Genomic DNA, 22,232 nt, shown 5'->3' with positions numbered 1-22,232 from the left:
CAGGGCCAGGATAACAGAGACCACAGCAGCACTACCACCTGCCAGCTCAGAGCTCTGTGCTGCTCTGGAGACAGCTCTCCAGGATAAGCTGTCCATTCCTAGCATGGTCTGTCCTCAGCCTCTGTGCAGAAGCTGCCAATAAGGTAACCAATTAGTGTCACGTTTAAGCTGTGTGATCTTTATTCACCTCTTTCCCTGCACACAGAATCCAGCACAGATATGCTGTAGATGCCCTAAGGCACAGCTGAAATGGAATAGCATCAGTGTCAGGTCACATGGCCCCAGTTTCATCAGAAGCTGGACTGAGACCAAGCTGATTCCACACAGGCCACTGCACAATCATCACAAGGTAACTGCTGTCAGTTACTACCAAGCAGAGCCCAAACTCCCCATCATCTTGCACCCGAGTTCAGGTGCTGCTTTACAGCTGAGCACTTGGGGAAGGGAGATTTTGGCAATTACACATGGGTGTGGAAATCTAGCTCACCTGTCTCCTGGCTTAAACTCTCTTGAAACCTTGGTCTTCTTCTTCTTGTGCTTCCTCTTCAAGTTTTTGATGGAAAGAGGGATGCTCTTCTTGCGGCAGGTGCCACTGCCACTCTGGGACGAGGCAGTGGAGCTGGCAGAAGAGGTGACCGAACTGGTGTCATCAGTGTCATCAGCTGCCTCATCATCAGCATCCTGCTCCATGGACTGCAGCCTGTAGTCAGGCAGCCCTTCATCCTTCAGGAGAAACGGGGGCTGCTGCTGCTGCTGCCGTGCTGCTGCTCCCTCCTTCTCCTTCCCTGTTTCTTCAGGCTGCTCCTCCTTTTTCTCCCCAGGACTGGGTGCACTGTTGGAAGAGTCATCCAGCTCACACTTGGATTCAGGCTTAAGCTCTTCTGATTTTTGGTCAGCAGCTGCAGCAGACTCTTTGTCAGGGGCTTCACCTGTGCCCTGAGACTCTGGGGAGCACGACATGATCTTCACAATCTGCTTCTTCAGCAGCCGTCTCACCTGGAGAGAGCAGACGTGGGTCAGACCTGTGCCTGGGCACTCAGCAGGCTGGGAAATGCTCAGCTTTGTGCAGGAAAAACAGCACCCATGGGGCTCTGCAAATTTCACCTGCACCAGACTACTCTGCAAACCAGCAGCTCACAGTGCTCTGCTCAGGAGCAGCACTGCACTAGCCCAAGTAAAGTGAGCTTTGCTCCTTCAGCTTATTTTAGGCATGTTTTGAACTTTTTTATCATGGAAGGTCACAAGTAGATCCATGTAACATGCACAGAGGTCACCATCTACACACTGATGACATCCTGTTATTCTAGGAACACCATGGCTCTACAGCCAGCAGGTACAGACCACAGCATGATTCATGTGGCCTAGGAAGCAAAACCAACTTCGTCGTTTCACTAGCAACTGAAACATTTCAGCTCCATGAGAATACTAAGGAAAACAACATGTTTATAAATCCCAGCTGTCAGGGCACACTTGACCCCTGCAAGGTGACATTTCTGTGCTGAGGCCCTGTTCATGTTCTCTCAAGGTGTAGCTGCATGCTTCACCCAGAGCAGTCAGAGTGCTCCACAAGGTGACTTCCCTGCTGGCAACAACAAGCCATTACTCTTCACAACCACTTCAGGAGTCACATTTCAGACCACATGACTACCAGGAAGATCTCTGCTTTAAAAGCCACAGTGACCACAAATGCTTAGAGAAGTCAACACCTCCCTCGACCCCTCAACTCACCTTTTTGGCAACTGATCCTTCACCCAGGACACAATTCCTCTCTGGACATTCACAGGTGATTTTTGCAGGTTCCACTTTGTCTGGGAACACGTAGAGGCACCTTTCCCCCAGCTGCCTTTGGGCATGGTCAAAGCAGCCCAGACGCTTTACCCTGGCAGAACAGGAGAGCCATGAGCACAGAACAGAAACAGAACCCAGAATCCCAGAGCCTTGACAAGGCTGGCACAGCCTCACACCAACAGTGCTGCTGCAGGGCTGGCACAGCACCACACTAAATCATTCCCAGGCACACAATTCTAAAGGAGAAGTGGGAATTTCACCAGGGACTGGTTGGGGATACAAAGGGTTTGGGTGGGACACAAATCACTACTCTCCCTGTAGCTCCCCTCCTCCTCCCAGAGAGAGCTGCCAAGAGACATTTGGGGCTTTTTGCTGTAATTTGAGAGTTGCTCCCTCCAGTGCAGGAGCTCCAGGCAGGACCCACACTGACAGTGCTGCTGCTCATCTGACTCGTCTTTTGAGCTTTCCCAGCCCATTCCAGCAGCTGCAGCCTGCAGAGGGCACCAGTTACTGCCTCAGCACCAGCCCGGGCTGCAGCCGCACCCCTGAGCCCCACCCCGACACACACGGAGCTGCAGCCTGCTCCAGGCAGGAGCCAAAGGACAAGGGAAGAAGGAAGCTGCTGCCAGACACCACTCCGTGCACCTGTCAGCTGGAGAGAACTTGGCATTAGCAGGATGTTTGCCCTCGTGCTGGTAACTCAAGGGTCTGCTAAACTAATTTGGAAGTTGCTCTCGTATTTTTGAAGCTCTGGGATATGCAGGCATGCAACATGGAAAAAAAAATCCTGCTGAAAACAGAAGCATTGTGTCCCTTAAGCTGGTAGGCCTGTCACCCACAGTCTGCAGAGCCTGAGTGCTGGGAGTGAAAAGGGCTTTCCAAGGGATCTCACCTGGACAGCTTATCCTGGCTGATTATTGAGGGAGGAGGGCTCACACTGTCAGTACCTCCAGGACAGAAGCTTTTAGTGATCCAAGTAACCTTTAGTTCTACCACCTGTACCTACAATGTAGTGATAGAAAAGGCAATTACACATTTTAGAGACTTTCCCAGACCCATATCTCAGATGTCAAAGTTTACACACAGCAAAGTGGCACACCTGCTTTTATCATTTAATACGGGCAAGTGAAGTTTCACCCCATCCAGGACAATTACAGTGCCCCCATAGCCTGATAACAGAGATTCTACAGCTTTTAACTTCAAGGAAAGACAAGTGGCTTGGGAAGGAAGCTATGGTACATGTAAATCAGCAGTCCAATGTCACAAAGAGATATGCTAATGGACTTGGAGCTGCTCCTTCTTTAAGCAAAGAATCAGCAATATTTCTCCTTTTTGGACAGCATGCAACATTAAGTTTCAATAGAAGATGTGCTCCTACTGCCCTAATGATCAGCAGTACTGCCCTCTGAGTGTGCTGACACATGATCACTTTACAGGGTGCCAGCAGGGACCCTTGCTAGGATGCTCCAAAGTCCTGCCAGTCCCCAGTGAGAAATTTGTCACCTCAGAACAGCACAGCCACAGCACATTTGCTCTTGGGAGGTTACCATGGCAAGCTGACTTTGCTCCAAACAGCCAGCCAGGGACCATGCAGGGCAGAAGGAGGCCATGTGTCAGGGTGTCAGTCCTTACCTCCTCCACCACCACTCTGAACTTGCTCTTTGTGCTCAGAACAGGCTTCACACCCGAGAGCCACTGCACACTGGAGAACACTTTAGATGGCCCAATGAGGACTTGTCCAGGATAAAAGCCATATGAATCATCAAAGAAGAGACCCTGTGGGAGAAATACAGGGGAGAAAAACAGCATAAAGGACTCTAAGATTTAATATTCCAGCATTTCCCTTCCACCTTTTGTGATCAGTAAAATTAACTATAAAGGTAAAGTCTGCAAGATGCCCATCTCCAGTATCTCATCCTCTCCTGAAGGCAACCCAACAGTTCCTATAGCAACCTGCTCTGTCACACAGCCCAACAGGACCAGGACTTGGTGCAGGAGAAGCAAAGGTACTCGCAAGAAACTAAAGATGCAAATTTCCACACAGAGGTTCCAGTAACAAGGTAGCCAAGGTCAGCAGGGCAAGGACATCTCTTTTCCATGCTCTCATTCAAGCACTTATATCTTTCACAGGCAAAGGATGTGTGCCTTCACTCCCTTGCTTGTCAAATTTAGTGTGTAAGTACTAATCCTGTCTCAGGTGGATTAGTTAATATTACAGTTCTTTGAAAACAAAAACAGGACAGTAAACACAACAATTGCTTTCCTAGAGCTCCTTCCCACTGATACTGAGATTCAGAGTGTGGGGGCGGACAGAGCAGTTTAGGGTAGATAAAATACTGAGCACAAAACTGCATCAAGTCTTGTAATTTGTCAGAAGGGATAAGAGCAGTGTGACAAGATCTAAGTCAGGTAACCATCTAACACACAGCAATTCTGAGCACAGGATCAAGAGTAACACTGGAGACAGCTGATTCAGCCCAAACTGTGATTCCCCAGGGGACTGTGTACACTTTAAAGGCAGCCTGACTCAAAACAAGCCATCTCAAAATTAGGTAACCAGAAGCTAAATGTTGCTACAACATCCATTTAGTGAGCAGAAAACACACTGCACAACCTAAAGTAGCAGAGACTGAGGTATTGGAGAATATCGAGTGACAGACCACTCCTTTCCTGTACAGAACCAGGAAACCACAGCAGCACATCCTATTGAACTGATATTCCATTTACTCTTCAACAAGCTGGCATCGAGTTTTAGCAGAAGTGCAGTTTTAGATCAAAGGGACCTTTGCTTTCAAGGCTGGGAAGGATAAGAGCTCAGTGCTTTGCTAGTTCCTAAGCATCACACGTCATCCTCTGTCATCTCCCAACACTGCTGCCAGGAGTGCAGCAAGGCCCTTTGGAAGAACAAGCAAGCTGTCATCAACCTTTGAAGGTGAGAGAGGTTAGATCCCATCACACAGCAAACTGTTTTACCCAAAAGCAAGCAAAACCTTCCCTGCCATGTGATTTGGAAAATGCCAGTGTGGTGGCAGGTCTCTGTTCAAAAAACGCCGTGGACTGCAGTAACAAGAGACATTACATTACATGACCTGAAAACCTGCATCTAGCAGAACACCTGTTAAACAAAAACCCTTTTTCCAGAAGGGGAACAGTTTTTAAAAGCAGTAAATAGAGTTAGAGCCTTTAGAAGCATGTGCAGATATAAGGAGCAGTGAGTGAACTGCCTTGACACCAGCCATCTGACAGTGTGTTACTCAAGTTGTTTACAAAGAAACCAGTTGGATGTATCAATTTGCAATACCTCCTCAAATCCTGCTCGTGACTAACATCACCTTTAAACTGTTACTGTAAGTGATACATTCTTAGGATTAATAAATTCCTATGAATTTTGCCTTCTCCCTCCCTCCTGCTCAAAAAGCTTCCAAGACAAAGTTGATCAAAAGGACTCTCAGGAGAACCAGCAGCTCACCGAGTCACTGACATGGGGACAAACATCATACAGCTTGGCTCCATCTTCTGTGCTCATGGAACACCTGGAAACAGACAGGAGACACAGGGTCACACTTCCAAAGTCATCTACCCCAAAAGCAAACAGCAGCCAAGGAACAGCCTGAGCACATCTGGCCATGCACCCAGCAGTGTATCCCTGAGCTTTTATGGGGCAGGGAAAAACTGGTTATAGATAGACAAGCTGTAAAAGCATTAAAGGTATCTAAACGTCCCATTCAACATGTAAAAAAGCAAGCTAAGTAACAGGCTGGGTGCTGGACAAGACCTCCCTGCTGCAGAGGTCCCATCTGTTACTCACACCATGCTGGGACTTAAAGGCAATTTGGGCATATTTCCTTCAGTAATATCTTCAGATATTTCCAGAGTATGTTCTGGTGGCATTTCCAATGACTCATTAGGAAGAGGTTTTGCAAGCAGTACCTCACTTTACACAGCTGTGCAGGAGCTGGTACAAGATTCCAAGCAAAGTTTTAAATTGCACCAATAACTGCAGGCATTACAGACAGATGTGTGGCTATTTTTCACTCCTCGTTTAATACAGATCTAAGAACCTTCCAGCCTGGGTTAACTGCACAGTAACACAGTCAAAACTCTCAGATGCATCCATCAATCATCTGCTACAGCTCCCACATTACTCACTCCTCTTAGACTCAGAACTGGCTGCAGAATTGGGGATTTGGCTGTTGTGTTTTAAACATCAATGTCAACACTCAATTTACAAGACAGATGGGTTATTCCCCAGCTGCCAGGCCCATACTCCTCTTGGCCCTCCACTGGTTCCTTCCTTCCCTTGCATCAAGAGTTTGTTGGATAAGACAGGCCTCAGTAACAGAGAATGCTGTGAATCCATAAGGGTTAGCACACAAGTCACTGTCTCACATGCAAGAGAAACAGAATTCAGATCCTTCTGCTGGCTTTGCAGAAATTTCACCACATATTTCTTTCAATATCTCTCGTTAAATCTTTCTCTAGACTTTGGATTGTGTTTTCATTTATAAAAACATCAGTGAAAAAGAAAGCTCTTCTATACTGGGTTGCTTTTTCATCTTTGATAAAAACCACAAGCCTGCAAATTTCCATCATTTCACAGAGCCTTTTTTAAGGTAAGAATTCTCCCTGCATCTTGGTGACGTAATGCTCTCCTACTGAGAAATAGTCTGGAACAACCACCCTTCTTAACAGCTACTTTTGCAGAGGAGAAGCACAGTTTAAAGTGAGCTTTAGTTCTGGAGCACTGATCTGCTGGGATTGAAAAATATTGCCACCTTTCAGACTACAGTTTTTCCAGAGGGTTGTCAATGAATCTCAATGTTTTCAGACAAAGAAGTATTCTCTTGCTGACATCTGAAGATCATGCAAGCAGATAACTTATCACTATGTAAAAATGAAGCCCAAACTGTTTCTTGTTCTCATAAAACAGATCAGGATTGTGAAAACCAGGGGGGACAGTCTTCCAGAGGAAGGAGAGAAGTACCTGGCTCCATTGGAGAGCTTGAGGATGACCTGGTTCTTCAAGTCATAGACCTTGCCCAGCCAGCAGTCATAGGCTATGTAGTCACCATACATGAAAGGCTATGATAAAAACAAGAAACAAAACTTTTTAAGTAATTGTTGCAGCTGGAGCCAATTTTTATCACTAAGACTAATTTTTCATCCCAGAGGAGCTCATATCCAACTGTCTTCCTGAAGGCTGTGACTTGGGATGAGTTATGACACTCCTGCTCTTCACTCCCAAATTATTTTTATCTCAGAGGAAAAACAGTAACGAAATCCCACCCCACCTGGTCTCTGGAAACCAACTATCCACTCAAAGAGAGAAACAGATATATTTGAGACTGTTCCAGCTCAACAGAAACATTCTTGACTCATCTCAGCATTTTTATAGCCTGTTTAAACAGCAGTGGTGTCACAGCTCAGCAGCTCTGGGCCATGGCCATGGCTGCCCTGGTCATGCTGCCACACCAGCTTTCCACATGCAGTGCAGGAGTTCTCACATAATTTCATGTCAGTCTAGCTCTTCAAGAAAATTTGGTCTCAGCAATGTGATGAGAAACACAGAACAGATGGGGAGATGAGGAGATGCTGCATCATCTTCTGCTAGGGAGGTTTTTAAAATAAAACCAAACTGCAGATGCATCTTGCACAACATGGATGCTTTGCCTTCAAGAGAGACTTGAAGTGCAGCAGCATCCCTGCACGCCACCAGGCCCTGGCTCCCAGTGTATTTTGGCTGTGTTCTCACCCAGATATGCTGCAGGTCTTTGCTGTTGACAGGGTAAAGGATGCAGTTGGTTCCCACCAGCTTCACAGCACACTCGATGTTGACGTCAATTACGGTTCCACACTGACTGTCCTGAAAACACAAAAGGGAAAAAGGTTTTGTTACCTAGGGAAGGTCCTACATACAGACCTATGTGTTTTGTACAAGTCATAAGTTCAGAGACAAATAAACCTCAACACCAACCCCCTCTTACCCTTCAGGTCCTTGCTCTGCAGGGGCATTTCATACAACACATGAGAGCTCAGAAGGTGAGATCACTATTACAGACCTATAGTGTTTTCTTCCCAGTTAGAATATGAAATAGATGCTAAAGCAGAGACTCCCACACCTGGTCAAATAAGACCATACTGTATCAGGTGATTAGAGACTTGCTTTAAAATCTGCCTGCCTCACAGCTCTACAGGACCATCGTGCAGGTATTGCCTTGAGTCAGCAAAGGCAGGGGCAGAACAGCAACAAAACAGAAATTCTTTAAAGCTGTTGTGACTTTAAGTCATAATTCTGAAGGACATTACAAATAATCTTTATTTTGTGTCATACTGAAAAAAAAAAAAACAACAAACTGGCACCTGTGGTCAAATTTCAAGGTTTGCAGCCAGATAATTCACAGTTGGTCTAATTATAAGATGGTCTGTCATTATCTCCCTCACTTTTAAACGAAGTTTTAATCTTTTTTGTCCCCAAGAAAAGAAGGCATGCTGTCAGGAGCCTTCTGGGGGCAGCTTGGCAGGGAACACACATTGTGCATGTTGCTCACACATATGGTGGAGGCCTGCAAGGAAGGGCTGCTAACCCAAACAGTCAAAGGCAGCAGCTGCCCTGGCCTCCTGACAGCTGGGACAATCGATAGTTTTATTTATTAAAGACCACAAGTCCATTATCAAAGCTGACTGAGGGCCAGCATGACAAATGCCCTGGTATGAGCTGTCCTTATCTCAAACATCAAGGTCTCTGCTCCAGCAGGACTTGAGCACAGCACTCAAAGGGCTTATACCCTGTGAGAAGTGGATTTGTTTGCTCAGTTCTGTTCTTTCAACCAAGGGAAATGTTTAGTCAAGGCTTTCACTCAGAGCCCCGGGCAGCCCTTGTGGGAGTTCAGGAGTTTGCTGGTGCTCAACCCATTCATTTCATGTTGAGGACTGGCAGTTGGAGCAAAGACAGTCCAAGGTAATTCCTGGACAGACTGCTCAGCCCTTCTGGCTGGTTTGCTTTCCACCTGCCTGCTGCTGGCTCTCTCCTCACCCCACACCAGTGCCCTGCAGCCCTGAGGCTCCCAAGGCAATGGGATCAGGAGAGTGGGGCCAGCCCCAGGCAGAGCTGTGCCAGCATGGCCAGGAGGGCTGGGGGAGCCAGGCTGGCAGAGCCCAAAGCAGCAGGGGCTCATTGCCTCCAGCTGCTCCACATATCACTGCCATGCCTTTCCAGAAGGGCTGCAGAGCAAAGGGAGCCTTTCCCAGCTCCAGCTCCATCACAACAGACTGCAGCTAAGCTTGCTGCCTGCACAGGCTGTCAGCAAAGAGCCCAGCAGAGCTCTACCATCACTCTCACCTGAAAAGGGTTGGCCAGAATGACTTTGGCTTCACAGCAGCAACTGCCAGCACGATTTGAGCTGTGGGATGAGTGAGGCCTGCTCAGAAGTGGCACCTGCTCAACAAACCCACAGCTTCTGCAGGCTGCAGCACAGCCACCTGCCCTGCTTTTCCTCCAGAGTCAGCTAAAACAAGTATACCCACACCATCCTCTGGCTGTGCTTTGCAGTTCAGGCCCTGTGTTTTAGACTATTTGTTAGTCAGAACCAAAAAGCCTTCCAGAAACAAATTCCTTGCCCTACATTGTGCATTTCAAAATTAATTTTTTTTCCTTTATCAGCAGCCAACATGACAGCAGTTCTGAGACATGATACAATCCACCACCTGTGATTTCTGTGGATCATATTGTCTCCTGGTCTAAAATCCCTTTAATGGATGGTGAAAGTACAGCAAGCAATAAAACCAGGACTGGAGTGACTAATGTGCTCCAGCACCCTTCTGCCTATTCTCTAAAAGAGTTTCCCCATGGAGAAGGCACCTGCACCACCCTAAAGGTGCCTCCCACCTAACACAGCTGGGTGCTATTAGTCATGGCCAAGAGCAACAGGTTTCGCTCAGCCCTTGCTTCTCCTTCCATTTATAAAATGCTTGAGCAAGTGCAGAGCCCTGTCTGTGGTTAAGAAAGCAGAGATCAATGTTGTGAGCAGCCCCAGGACCTACAGGGCTGTCAAATCAAAGTTCTCCTCCCTCATCTGCCACTGAACCTTCCTTTATTATGAGTTCACTTATTTCCCTGTCACATGAAACATCAGCCTGTGACAGAAGATGCAGATTTGCAGGCTGAGGGGTTCTGCTGAATCACTCTGAGTTTATAGCAGTGCTCAGCAGTGCAGTCCCAGAAAGAGACATTGCCAACTTGTCTCATCTTCCAGGGCAGGTCCTCAGCTGGACACAGCTCAAACACACCCATCCTTTCATTAGCTGATCCCATTAAAGGAGGGGCCAAATGGAACGAGCTGACATTTCACAGCTCTGTTACAAAAATCCATTTCCATCAATTCCAACAGCAGAACTGGAAAAGGGAAGTGACTGAACTGAGTGAGGAGAGCTGATGGGTTCAAGCCTCACTCACTCCACAACTGAGTCCACTCCCTAGACCTTGTTCCTGCTTCTTCTGGTACCCTGACATCATGCACCACACTGGAGATAACAGTGAATTGATCCATTCCCCACCAGAGACGAGGCTTTAGGGCAGACCAGCAACCTCCCATCCAAGAGCTCAGCAGCTCTGCAAACACAGCCATCAATCCCACATCTTCCACCTCCCATCCTTCTACTCTTTCTCTCATCACTCTCTTTTCTAATGAGAGGATCTTTACACCACCTTAATTCTTTTGTTTCAAAGGAACAGCATAGCCCAGAATCCTTTGAAACAACAAAACCCAGGTGTCTGACAGATTACAGACCTACTTCTTACCTTTTCCCCAAATTAGCATATCACCTGGAAAAATTACCTCAGCCACTTCTCCTGCTTCTCATCCAGCTGGATTAGACTTTCAGGCCCAACTGCATTCAGTGAAAATGATCTCATTTTATGCATTTCCCCCTGAAGCAGTCTTTTCCCACACTCAGTGCTCAATGAGAAGCACATGGATTTTGAGTCAGCTCTCCTCTCTTGAGGAACAGAGGATTTTGAGTCCTTCTGGCTCAAGGTTAAAAACAAGCCCTAAGAGAGTGTGTTGAATACAGAATAAGTTCCACATTCTCCACTTGCCAGGCCAACTGGCGCAGGGCAACCATCCCACATCCTGAATTTGGCAGGCTGACACTTGCAGGTTTTCTATTTTAAATGCTCCTGTAATTTTTGGAATAGATCTGTTAGCAAGTGAAGGTTTTCTTTGGAATAAAGGGGGCTTATTGTTTAATTTACCCCCACTAACATTTAGAAACATTTGAGAGTGAGGACATGTAAGTCGTCCTCAGATTTGTTACACTTTTCAACAAAGAGAAGAAATTGAGTTATAATCTCACCATTCCATCAATTATAAAATTGAAGTTACTGGGCACAAGGGTCAAGCAAATACCATTATTTAAACATGCAAACCAACAAAAATGAACATGCAAGACAACTGCTGGGTATATATCTACCAAAGCATGTGCAGCAAGCCAGGGGAGCCAATTTCTGCTCAAATGAGAATGGAAATTGCAAACAAAAGCAGCACATCCATGTTTGCCAAGAGGAGAACAACCTGCTGTCCTGAAAGCTTAAAATGACTTTAAGAAGCATTGGATAACAAACAGCTGAGAGACAGTACTCAAAGCATCCCCCCGAGTGAGAAGAACATTCTGACAGCTCCAGCTGTGCCAGGTACAACAGTGTTAATAACAGCCTATAATTCCAGTTTCTACCTGTTCATTGTTTTGGATGAGAACTCTTCCATAAAGCTGCAGTTTTAGAAAAATACATTGACTTCAAATTTCCACTTCAAACAACCATTAAATTTCTTAAGGAAATACTTTGCTTCAGCAATTTTCAAATTATTCTTCAAGGTTCTCATTCCTTTTTTTTTTTTTTTGTAATATTCTGTGAAAAAGGGGGTGGGTTTACTTTTATTAATTGACAAAAAAAGCTTTATCTAAAAATAACAAAAACCCAAACAAGGCAGAGAGGTCAGAGAATAGCCTTCTCTGTCCCTGTACCAGGCTGCACACCATGTGGTGCAACTGCAGCAGTTAGTGGCCAGCTGCTTCCTTCAGCACAGCCTTGGTAGCCACATTGCTGGAAGCAAGTCAAGAGAAGAAGAGGCAAGCACATGGCAGGGCCATATGGCTCAGGGTTAGAGGTTAGCTCTGAGACACAGCAAGAAATTGCCAACCTTGCTGAGCTCCTAAAGAGTGCAAATCCCATTTGATCATCAATACTCAACAATCTCCCCAGTATTCCCTACACAAAACCCAAATCCACACATCTCTGATAGGCACAAGTGCCATACAACTAGAACAGAGGGGCTGGGACATAGAACAGCATCCAGAAAGAGCAAAGGGAACAATTATCAGCTGCTGTTCAGGAACCAGCTTGCTTTCTGTCAACCTAGCTGTGTTGGATGTTCCAGCAGTGTTGGGTTTGCTGAATTTCTGGGAGAAGCTGGAAAAGATGCTGCTTACTGTAGATTGAGAGATATGTCTGAAAATATTCCCCCCAAATTCTCTACCAGGGCACACAAAGAGGCAAAGGCAAGCAGTGGAACTGGGACCTGCCCCCACTCCAATCTCCCTCTTACTGGGAGAGCAGGTCCACAGTCCCCACAACCCACAATGGATAAATGTAAAACTTTAATAATGGCAGGGTAGATAGGCTTCTTGTCTCCTGCCCAGGATTGCTTGCTCAGGAGACCTTTGCAGATATGCAACTGTAGAGAGGCAGCCTTAGCAGAATTCCACTTTCACTGGAGGCAGCTAAGTCTATCCAACACTCTAAATATAGAACATGCTCCAAGCATTACTGTCCAGCTCCATTCAGGCAATTTGGCAAGTCCTAGAAATCCATGCAGCAGTATCACAATCAAAAAGGACAAAGGAAGAAAAGCACTTACACTGGAGCTCATGTGTCTGACCACATCTCGAGGGACCACTGAGCGATCTTCAAGTTTCAGCTAAGGGGAGAGAGAGAGAGAGATTGGCTTTAGTGCTGACCCCAGATGATACTCAGTCAGAAATAACATGACAAATACAAATGCACAGTATCCCAATCCTCCAGACTGAGGAGGATTGCAGTGGAGGATGTTGAGGCACTTCCATACACACAGAGTTAATCCCCTTGGCACAGTTGCAAAATCCACTTGACAGATCTGACATCAGCAACCAGGGGATCCATCCATGACTGTGCTCTAAGTCAGCAGACACATCAAAAAGGGTGCAGACATTGACTCATTCATCCCCTCAAGTCTCCCTCTCCTCTCCCTCTGCCTGCACCACGCATTATTTCCTACCCACATCCAGTTTATGTAGTAGAGAAGACAGAAGACACACAAAGCAGCACATCACACCACAGCTCTGTGTCTCATCCTGCACATTTTTCACCCAAGATATTCCCAAATATCTGTGGAAAGCCTGTTTGGCTTGGGACACAAAGCAAGGTCCTGTACAGTAAAAGTCTTGGCTGGCAGGGAATAGGTGACAAATCCACTGCAGCAAGAACTTGTCTTGGAAAAAAAAGGAAAAGAAATGGCTGTTTCTGTACTTAGAAACTCTCAGATACACAGCAGGTAACAAGACATCAATAAGATGTTTTGTTAATAAGATGGATAAAGTCAAAGCACTGCTGACTCCAGCTCCTGCTAAAGCACTTGCTGGCAAAGAGCTCATTCTGGGAACAAAGGATGTGCTTGGAACATCCTTATGTACCCTACAGCAGCTCTCACAGACTGTGGGCACCAGGAGTGTTCTTGGAAAGGGAATGGATCACTTGATGGATCTCCCAGTGATGTCCTTCCAAAAGTGGCCCTTCATTCAGCTGTTTCAGTGACCTCAAGACTACTTGCAGGCTATTTCATTAAGTGTTTTCAACAAGCTTCAAACTACAAAATGCAGCTGCCATTGAACACACTGGAATGCTACATGAGGGATGATGGCCTACTGAGGCCACAAGACTGAACTTCAATTTCAGGCTTGCTCAGCCTCCCAGTAACTCAGCTAAAATCTCCCTCTACTTAGCAGGGAGAAGCCTCATTTGCATTTCAGTGGTCCAGAAGTTATTTGCATTGGTACATCACTGAGCCTTGCAAACACACTCATTACACACCCTGTGCTCTGGGAAGTGCCACATGAGTGCACCATCAGGGACAGAGCCTCTCTCACGTGTCACTTTCAGAACCAGCCGTGCCACTGCTGCTGCATTCCTGGCCTCTCCTTGTTCAGCCCAGCCTGAACTCCACTGTGCTCTGTCAGCATTTCATCCTAACCCACTCCCTGGCTTACAGCCTGCTTTACTAAATTAGACAAATCTATAATCCAAGAACAGGATCTGGAATCAAATCAAAGGACCTGAGTATTTATCATCTTCTTGACTGTGTGTTTCAGTAAGAGGGGAAGAGACCCAGCCAGGCAGGCTTTTAGACCCAACTTCTGGAGTCAGAACCTCACTGGAGTGGCAAACCTGAAGCCCACAGCACATTTCCAGATTGTAGAAGTGTTTTCACTGCCTCCCACATCCCACTGTAGTATATAGATAGACATCAATTTTTGTACAGCTTTCTAAAATTATTTGTTAAAGTAAGTACTGTATAGGCAGCCTTTTAAAATCCAGAATCAGGCTGCAACATTTACATTCCAGTAAGTACTCAAGCATGAGCAGCAGTTTGGGTACTGTAACTGAAGTATTCTCACTGCACAGCTCCAAGTGTATGATGATACTTTCATTTCAAAATGCATTAGGGCTTAAATTGATGCATTATGTTTCAACACATCACTCAGCCACACTGCTCCCTATGATGCAGCCTCTGAAGAACCCAGAACATGAGGATGATTTGATGTTACCCAGCAGCAGCAGCAGCATTATCTTTGGGTTACTCAATGCTGGTAAATCCCAGAAGCTGTCAATCAGCAGCATTCCCATTTTGTGATCCTTTCTCAAGAATATAATCATACAAATTCTTCCCAAAGCAAAGCATAAAGCTTCCTCTACAGGGGGACTATATTTAACCTATTTTCAGGTCTCTTGGCTTTTAAAGGCAGCACTATTTTCAGCTTCATGTGCCAGACCCACCTGTCTCAGTGGCAAGAAAAAGCAAGCCAAGGAGGAGGCAGAAAGCCAGCATCAACAATAAATACTTCACAGGTCTGTCGTGTCACAAAAGACTCAAAACCCACAAGAAACCCAACCAGAGTGAGCTGGGATGGCTGCTGATGAACACAACAGTTCAGAGATTCTTCCTGTCCTCTGTCACACCCAGAGCAATGTGACCATCAATTGATGGACAGCCTCCTCCCTCAGCACTGAGGGAATTCTGTTGCTGAAGCACTTTTAAAATAGGTCCTCACAGTTGCTATATTTACCTCTATGAAAGTCAGTATTAACATGGCTGGGTTTATGTTTTAGCCATGTGCCTCAGTAATAGTCCCAAGAATGACAAACAGCAGTTTCCAGAGATGCTCTGAGGAATCCTATGCTCCTGTTTGCCAAGCTGAGCTCCCTCCTCAAGATGTGTTTTGTGTTGCTTTTTAAAAAATAAATTCACTATTACAAATGTTAAATAAGGCAAACCAAATACACCCATCACTACAGACACATTTTACCCTGGTGAAGAGGGTGACACACCCAGCTTGGGGTCAGTTATGTTCCTTAGGGCCTTGACTGCAAAAAAGTGGCAGAACAGCTCTGGCCCCCATTTATTTCCTTTGCTATTCAGGTGCTCTTGGTGCTCAGCACTGAATCAGTGCCTGAGCACCACAGCAAATTTACTCATCAAAAGGCAGCAGCTGCAATCTGGAGAACACCTGATACTTTAGCAGGGCTGATGATGCTCTCAAACCACACACAGCAGGAGGAGTACACAAATTCTGATTTTCTGCATAAAGAACAAGCACCAACAGGACCACATTCCCCTTCTCAGCTGAGTCATCTCACCTCAAACAAAATAAGGGAGCCATCAGGGCTCACACCTGGAACTGGGCAGACTGGGAAAGGACAGACACTTCACTGAACATTAGCTCATTAAGCCTTGGGAGCTTTCTGCTTTCATCCACTGGCTTAATTTTTTTATTACAAACTTGTCATTTGAAACAAAATCTTTGTGGTTTGGGTTTTGTTTGTTTAACAGCAGAGGTTAAGAGAGATGTCTGTGACAGAAAACTGAATTCCCACTTTAGCAAACAATTTGGCAGCGAGGTATAAACATCCCCAGGCAGGGGTGGGCTAAACTCCCACTGTAACTCTCTGGGTTTAATCTCTCAACTCCCTTGAACAAACGCAAGATATGGTGCCAATTTTCCTCTCCAACAGCTCCCTGCTGACAAGAGCTCAAAACCAGAGCAATTTACTTTGATGATCTGGACTAGCCACAAATGCCAAATATTGTGGCAGGTAAATAAGCAACAATCACTTCTGAAGTTCAGTGGCAAATAATATGGGAGTTGCTGGGATTGATATAGGGACAAGCAGCCCTGGGTGGTGTGAATCCAAACAAACTGAGTACTGGAGATACTCAGTAGTGGCTTAAATCCCTGCATAACTAAAGCAGATCTTAAATTAATTAATTAGCAATTTAGGTTTGTTTATAACATCATTGGTACCCAGCAGTGGACAAAACCACTCCCACACCAGTGTCACCATCCCTCAGAATGTTTTATCCAACAAAGGAGAAAGTACATTCACACTTACTGCCAGCACATCCCTTCCTTTCCTATTCCCACAGTTTCTTTTCTGCATGGGGCAGGAGTGCTGGTGTTTCACTTTAGGAGAAACAGAGGGTGGTAATTCTGCCTGCAAACAGCATTTTGGTTTGCTACTGCCACATTGCACTGCAGGTAAACAAAACTGTCACAGGAGACAGGGATGAAAAAACTGTCCCCTGCTCCAAACATCCCAAGAACAGAAACTGGGGACAAGTTTAAACCCAGACAGGAGCCTGAATGCATCAACGCACAGTCCTTGGTTGCTCAGTCTCAAACATGCCAGGACATTCCTTCCTTCAGAGGGGCTGACTGCTGAGCTGCATTGCAGGTTCAGCCACACTGGGACACCAGGAAGGATGGGAGACCCTGGCACTGAGACTCCACACTCAGATGTGGGGGCACAGCTTCCACCTGGATCAGTCATGGCTTTACAGCTGCATTTCTGCTCAGCTGCCCAGCAACAGAGAGCACCCTGGCTGTGGGAGAGGGCACCTGATGCAGTGTAATGCCTGCCAATGCCAACTCTCCCTGTTAAGGTTCATGCTTGGCCAGTGCTGTCTCAGATTCTGGAGCAGTTGAGGGAACTGGGGGGCTCAGCCTTGAGCAAAGCAGGCTCGGGGGGGGATCTGCTCCTACTCTACAACTCCTGACAGAAGCTGTAGCCAGGTGGGGGTCAGGCTCTTCTCCCAGGTAACAAGACAAGAGGAAGCAACCTCACATTGTGCCATGAGAGCTTCAGACTGGATATTAGGAAAAATTTCTTCATCAAAAGGGCTGTCAAGCACTGGCACAGGGAAGTGGCAGAGTCACCATCCCTGGAGGGATTTAAAAGATGTGCAGCTGTAACACCTGGGGACATCATTTAGTGGTGGGTTTGGCAATGCTGAATTAATGGTTGAACTCAAAGGTCTTGGCCAACCTGAAGAACTGCAGTGACTGACCAATAAAGAATAACATTTGCTCAAGGGTGACAGTGTGATCCCACAGCCTCTACCTCCAACGCAATCACTGTGGTGACAACATCACTTTCTATTCCAGACACATCCTGAATTTCATCCTCCAAAACAAGAGCTCTGGAAATAAACTCCACAGATGGAGGAGAAAAAGCAGCACACACACATTGGTATCTGCTTATAAAAATGAAAATACAAGGCACCACAAAAAATGGAGGAAAGCACAATGCTGGATGTGAAACTCTGTATGTTAACCTGAACTGCTGCTGATGGTTGAGATGTTCATCCAGCTGACTCAGAAGTGAATTTTCTGTTATGAAAGCTGCTTCTGCCTCTTGACTTAAACAAGGACTTGTGGCCACCACAAGGGCAGAGGCCAGGCTGTGACCTGCACAGACCTGTCACTTCAGCTCAGTCTGGGCTCCTTGCCCATCTCACAGGTCCCAACCCTCCCCTTGCACATCTTGTGTAACTGATCTCTTTTCAAGCACTGCTCTCATCCCAGGCTCTGCACCTACAACTGTAAACAAAAAAAGTAAAAAAAGAAGAAATTACTTGCAATTTTGTGAAGTCTATTTCGAATTCTCTCAATGGGACTAAGAAAGAAAGTGTGAGGGGAAAAAATAATAATTCCTTTTTTTAGATGTATTATTATTTTCTGGTCTCCTTTTTAGTCAAGCCAAGGTTTTAGCCATAGAAAGCATGTCACACTTGTCTTTTTGTGACAATGGACAAACATTGTGATGGAGGAGACATGAACTAGGTACCTGATTTCTGTCCAGCATCCACAGCTAGAACTTTAGACTCACACAGATGGAGGGGTTTTTTTAAGCTGTGCTGGAGAGTTCTCCTGGCAAGTCAATATCTGAAATGTTCTGGAGTTAAAAATTAATCCACTCCCTGGGACATTCCTCCAGGGTCACCAGGACTGTCACTGTCCTACAATCACCACATTTGCATTCTGTTTTGAATGGACAGCACCGACTTGAGCGCTTGGAAGTTGCCATGGAAACTTGTAACAGCAACACTCAGAAGACAAGAAACCCCACAGGTTAAGAGCAAACCACAGGGAAAGCAGCTACTGCAGCAACAGGTAACAAGGCATGCCAGACCCCTCCAAACTCAGTACCACATTCATAACCAGTTAAAGCTAAACCCAAATGCCTGGTGCTGGGAAAAGGTAAAACCTTGATTCACTGAACTGACAGACAGACTCCTTGGAGGTATTTTGAAAGACCTGGAGAGCCTCTCAGCACCTGAAACAGGACATGAGGTACCACAGTTCCCATGCCTGGTTTCTAAACCCAAAAGCAAACAGATCCTTTTCTCCTCCAATCCTGAAGCTGTGGCTTGGAAACCTCCACCAGATGCACTGGTTTGTGACTGGAACCACTGCCAGGCTCTTACTGGAGGTTAAGAGGAAACTTCCTGACTACATGAAGCAGTTCCTGGCCACCAGCAGCTCCAGCCCCAGACACCAGGAGAAAACAGAGCAGCTCCAGAACTGCCTTGGCACTGGAAGGGCTGTGGGACGGGTGCTCGTGGAAACGGGCAGGAGGGAGCACAACTGGCAGCAGCCAGCCCAACTCAGCATCCCCCAGCTCTTGTTTTTTAACTCTAAGGTCTTATTACACACCCAAACAGCTAAAACAGAAGTGTAGCAATGAATTCAACACAAGCTGTTTTTATTTTAAATCTACATGAGGTGTCTAAAAAAGCAAGTCAGCTGTCCAAATATAGCATGGATACACCAAGTTAGATGACAAAGGTTCAGAAATTCAATGACCCAGAAGATCTGAAGCCAAGATATTTTAATATCTTTTCAGTATCAACACATTACCAATGGCATCACATACTACTGTTGGAAAAATATGTTTCATATCCAAAGTTCACCTCCAGTGAAAGCCTTGTGTTACATTGATCAGATTGCATTGCACATGAGCAGTTGTGAAAAACAAGGAGAGAAGAAAAAGCAACAGCAGAGAATTCCCTGGAAGCTCAGAGTTGATTCACACTGTGACATTTAAAGTGGCACATGTTGTTTCACTTCTAACTGGAGTTTTCCAGCCACATTGCATTTTTATGGGAAAGAAAGATGGGCAAATAGGACAGAAGACAGACTAACAGAAACTTTATACTCCTGAGAACTAAAATTCAACTACCCAGAACAGCTGAACAATGAGCTACACAATACAGAGGGTTTTAAAAACAACCCTTGAGGGATGCAGCTGCAAAAATATGAAAATAAATCTTTTGCACTGATTGGTACAAAAGTTCTGCCTGTGACACCTCCTGGCTACTCCTACATGGCAAGCACAAGTAGTCTGTGGCTCTTCCAGACAAAAAATTCAAAGTCTCAGGAGGCTGTGGAGACTCCTGCATTACTTACAGAAGAACTATACCCTTGTGGGGAAGGTCTAAACCTTCACCTGCACAAGTATTACATGTCAAAGTAGTTTGTGGCTTCCTACACCAGCAGAGAACTGAGCTGGTCACTGCTCTGCCACATAACTCACACCTGTAATTCATAGGATGGTTGAAGGGACTTGAAAACCATCTCATTCCAGCCCTGTCATGGGCAGGGACACCTTCCACTATCCCAGGTTGCTCCAAGCCCTATCCAACCTGACCATAAACACTTCCAGGGATGGAGCAGCCACAGCTTCTCTGGGCAACCTGTAGACACATGGAGGTTTTCACCCATTTCACTTTAGCATCAGTCTGCATTATTATATCATGATAGTGCTTGTCATCTGAAAGCACTCAAAGAATCACAAAAGGAGAAAATATTAAGTTACTTAGGAATTGCATCAGGAGATTAAAAATGTGTTCAAATATGAACAACTGAACTAACTCTGAAGAGCCTTGAGTGACTCAGGAACACACAGTTCCTTTGGTTTGGTCAAGCTGGGGAAGGACAGTGAGCAGGATCTTTGTTTCCTGTATTCTGCACAGGAGTCCAAAAGCTTGCTCATGAGGCTGCTTTGGGCAGTGCAAAACATCCCTCTGTGAAAGGTCAGGTTGATGATTAACTTCAGGTACAGAAGGACAGCACTGGGGTAGGCAGTGGGGGTGCTAAAATGCTCCCCTGATCTGAAATAGATGTTTTAGAACACTTCACAGAGGCCAAGATGAAACCAAGACAGCTTTGCATCCCAGCAGCTCTACCTGCAGGCAGTCACCTGATCACAGATTACAATTCCTTTGTTCATGCAACCAGCAGCTCTCAATGTGCCAATCATCCAACATTCAGCACATCCACAGCAGCACAAACTGAGATTCACACTAAGCCAACCCCAAGTAGTGCCTGTTACCTGCAAACTACTGTGGATTGATTGTACAGTTTGAACGGTTTTTTTTTTCAGGAAACAAGAAAAAGGCATGGCCTAAAGCAGAATTTCCTAATTAGCTCATGAAGATTCCATCAGTGGTAGGGATGAACACAGCAGTTTCCAGCCCCAGGCCAGCACAAACTAAAACACACTTGTCTGTCACCAGCTGAATGCCTACAAATCTCCAAGCCCCCTGTACTAAGGGAACATGATTTTTTATCTAATTACACACAAATTGTACCCAGGGCTGCCAGAGCCAGGCAGCACCTGCCATCATGCAGAGTCACTGAGTAAACAAGAGGAGAGTTCGTGGCAGGCAGCAAAGAAGAGAAGTCTCTGTGACACCCACAGGAGAGCAGGCAACCTGAAAAATGAGAGCCAGATCACTGCCTCCACATCACTGCTCCCTTTTGACACTGCCAGAGGTGCAGGGAGCCTTGTAACACAGCAGCTTCAAAATCCAGCTGTGTCATTAGTTCTGATAATCTCCCAACGCTGTGAAGCCTCCCTGGGGACCTGCAGCTCTTGTAAGACAAAGTGACAGCTCTGTAATTTGTCTTTATGATATATTATGGAGACACAGAAACCTGAAGTCACTCAGTTGAGTCCCTTCCAACTGCAGGCTGAAGGTTCCTGAGTCTCCCCTATTTTCACATTGATCCTCAATGGACTTGTAGCTACTTTTGTTCCTGTTCATATTTCTGACCACAAAAGCTATTTTTATTTTTGCCTTCCACATTATTTTTGGGTAATAAAGTACAAAACCCTTTCCACAGCAAAGTTCTGGTCTTTCAGACACAGCCAAACAATGCAGGATCTTCCCCTCCTCCCAACAAATATCACCTTTGAGCCTCCTGGCAGAAAGACACTGAAATATTCTACTTTCCTTTGCCAAGAGGTAGAAACTAGTTAAAAAGTCTGAATAAATCAATGGATGAAACAAAATTTCACTGTAGTTATAATGTGGGTAAAAGCTGTGCTTTGGAGCAGAAGAATTTGGCTTTAACAGAAATCTTTGCTAAGCAAAAGTAAACCTTCTACTTGGATTTCCCTTGTCCAAGAAATACATTTATTTTACTGACAACAAATCACTTCTGTGGTTCTGCATATTTACATGACATTTTGGAATACACTACAACACAGATTCCCTGGCCCAGTGAACACACCATTCTGAAAAAGAAGTACAAGGCGGTAGTTCAAGGGAAGGAAGATAAGACAACAGGAAGATTACTGGGTTGTTATTATTTAAAGGAAAATAAGTAGGTTGGGAGCATTTCCCAGAAGAGAGAATGTGGCTGGCAGAGAGGAGGATCCTGGAAGCAGACAAGCAAAGCTGCATAAACAACAGCCACTCTCAGCTCTTCAGTATCCTCAGCCTCACTTTTCTAACTGGTGTGTAAACGCTCAACACCACCACCACCCACTCACATGTGCCAGCCTGGGTTGG

At 45.7% G+C, this 22,232-nt stretch overlaps 1 protein-coding gene across 1 annotated transcript in view; it reads right to left on the bottom strand.

Annotated features, from left to right (window-relative positions):
- UBE2O (ubiquitin conjugating enzyme E2 O) overlaps positions 1-22,232 on the bottom strand; it is a 62,358-nt gene that overhangs the window by 16,156 nt on the left and 23,970 nt on the right. The window contains exons 2-9 of the mRNA XM_071452650.1: positions 12,702-12,761; positions 7,541-7,651; positions 6,773-6,870; positions 5,258-5,321; positions 3,421-3,564; positions 2,681-2,790; positions 1,729-1,879; positions 488-996 (exon numbers count right to left, since the gene is read on the bottom strand). Coding sequence (XP_071308751.1) covers positions 488-996; positions 1,729-1,879; positions 2,681-2,790; positions 3,421-3,564; positions 5,258-5,321; positions 6,773-6,870; positions 7,541-7,651; positions 12,702-12,761 — 1,247 coding nt within the window. The remainder of the gene's footprint in view (positions 1-487; positions 997-1,728; positions 1,880-2,680; positions 2,791-3,420; positions 3,565-5,257; positions 5,322-6,772; positions 6,871-7,540; positions 7,652-12,701; positions 12,762-22,232) is intronic.

Source organism: Agelaius tricolor, unplaced genomic scaffold, assembly GCF_023055355.1.
Source record: "Agelaius tricolor isolate 1412-34295 unplaced genomic scaffold, bAgeTri1.0.p SCAF_35, whole genome shotgun sequence".
Classification (NCBI taxonomy): domain Eukaryota; kingdom Metazoa; phylum Chordata; class Aves; order Passeriformes; family Icteridae; genus Agelaius; species Agelaius tricolor.
This window is presented reverse-complemented; position numbering and strand designations above follow the sequence as displayed.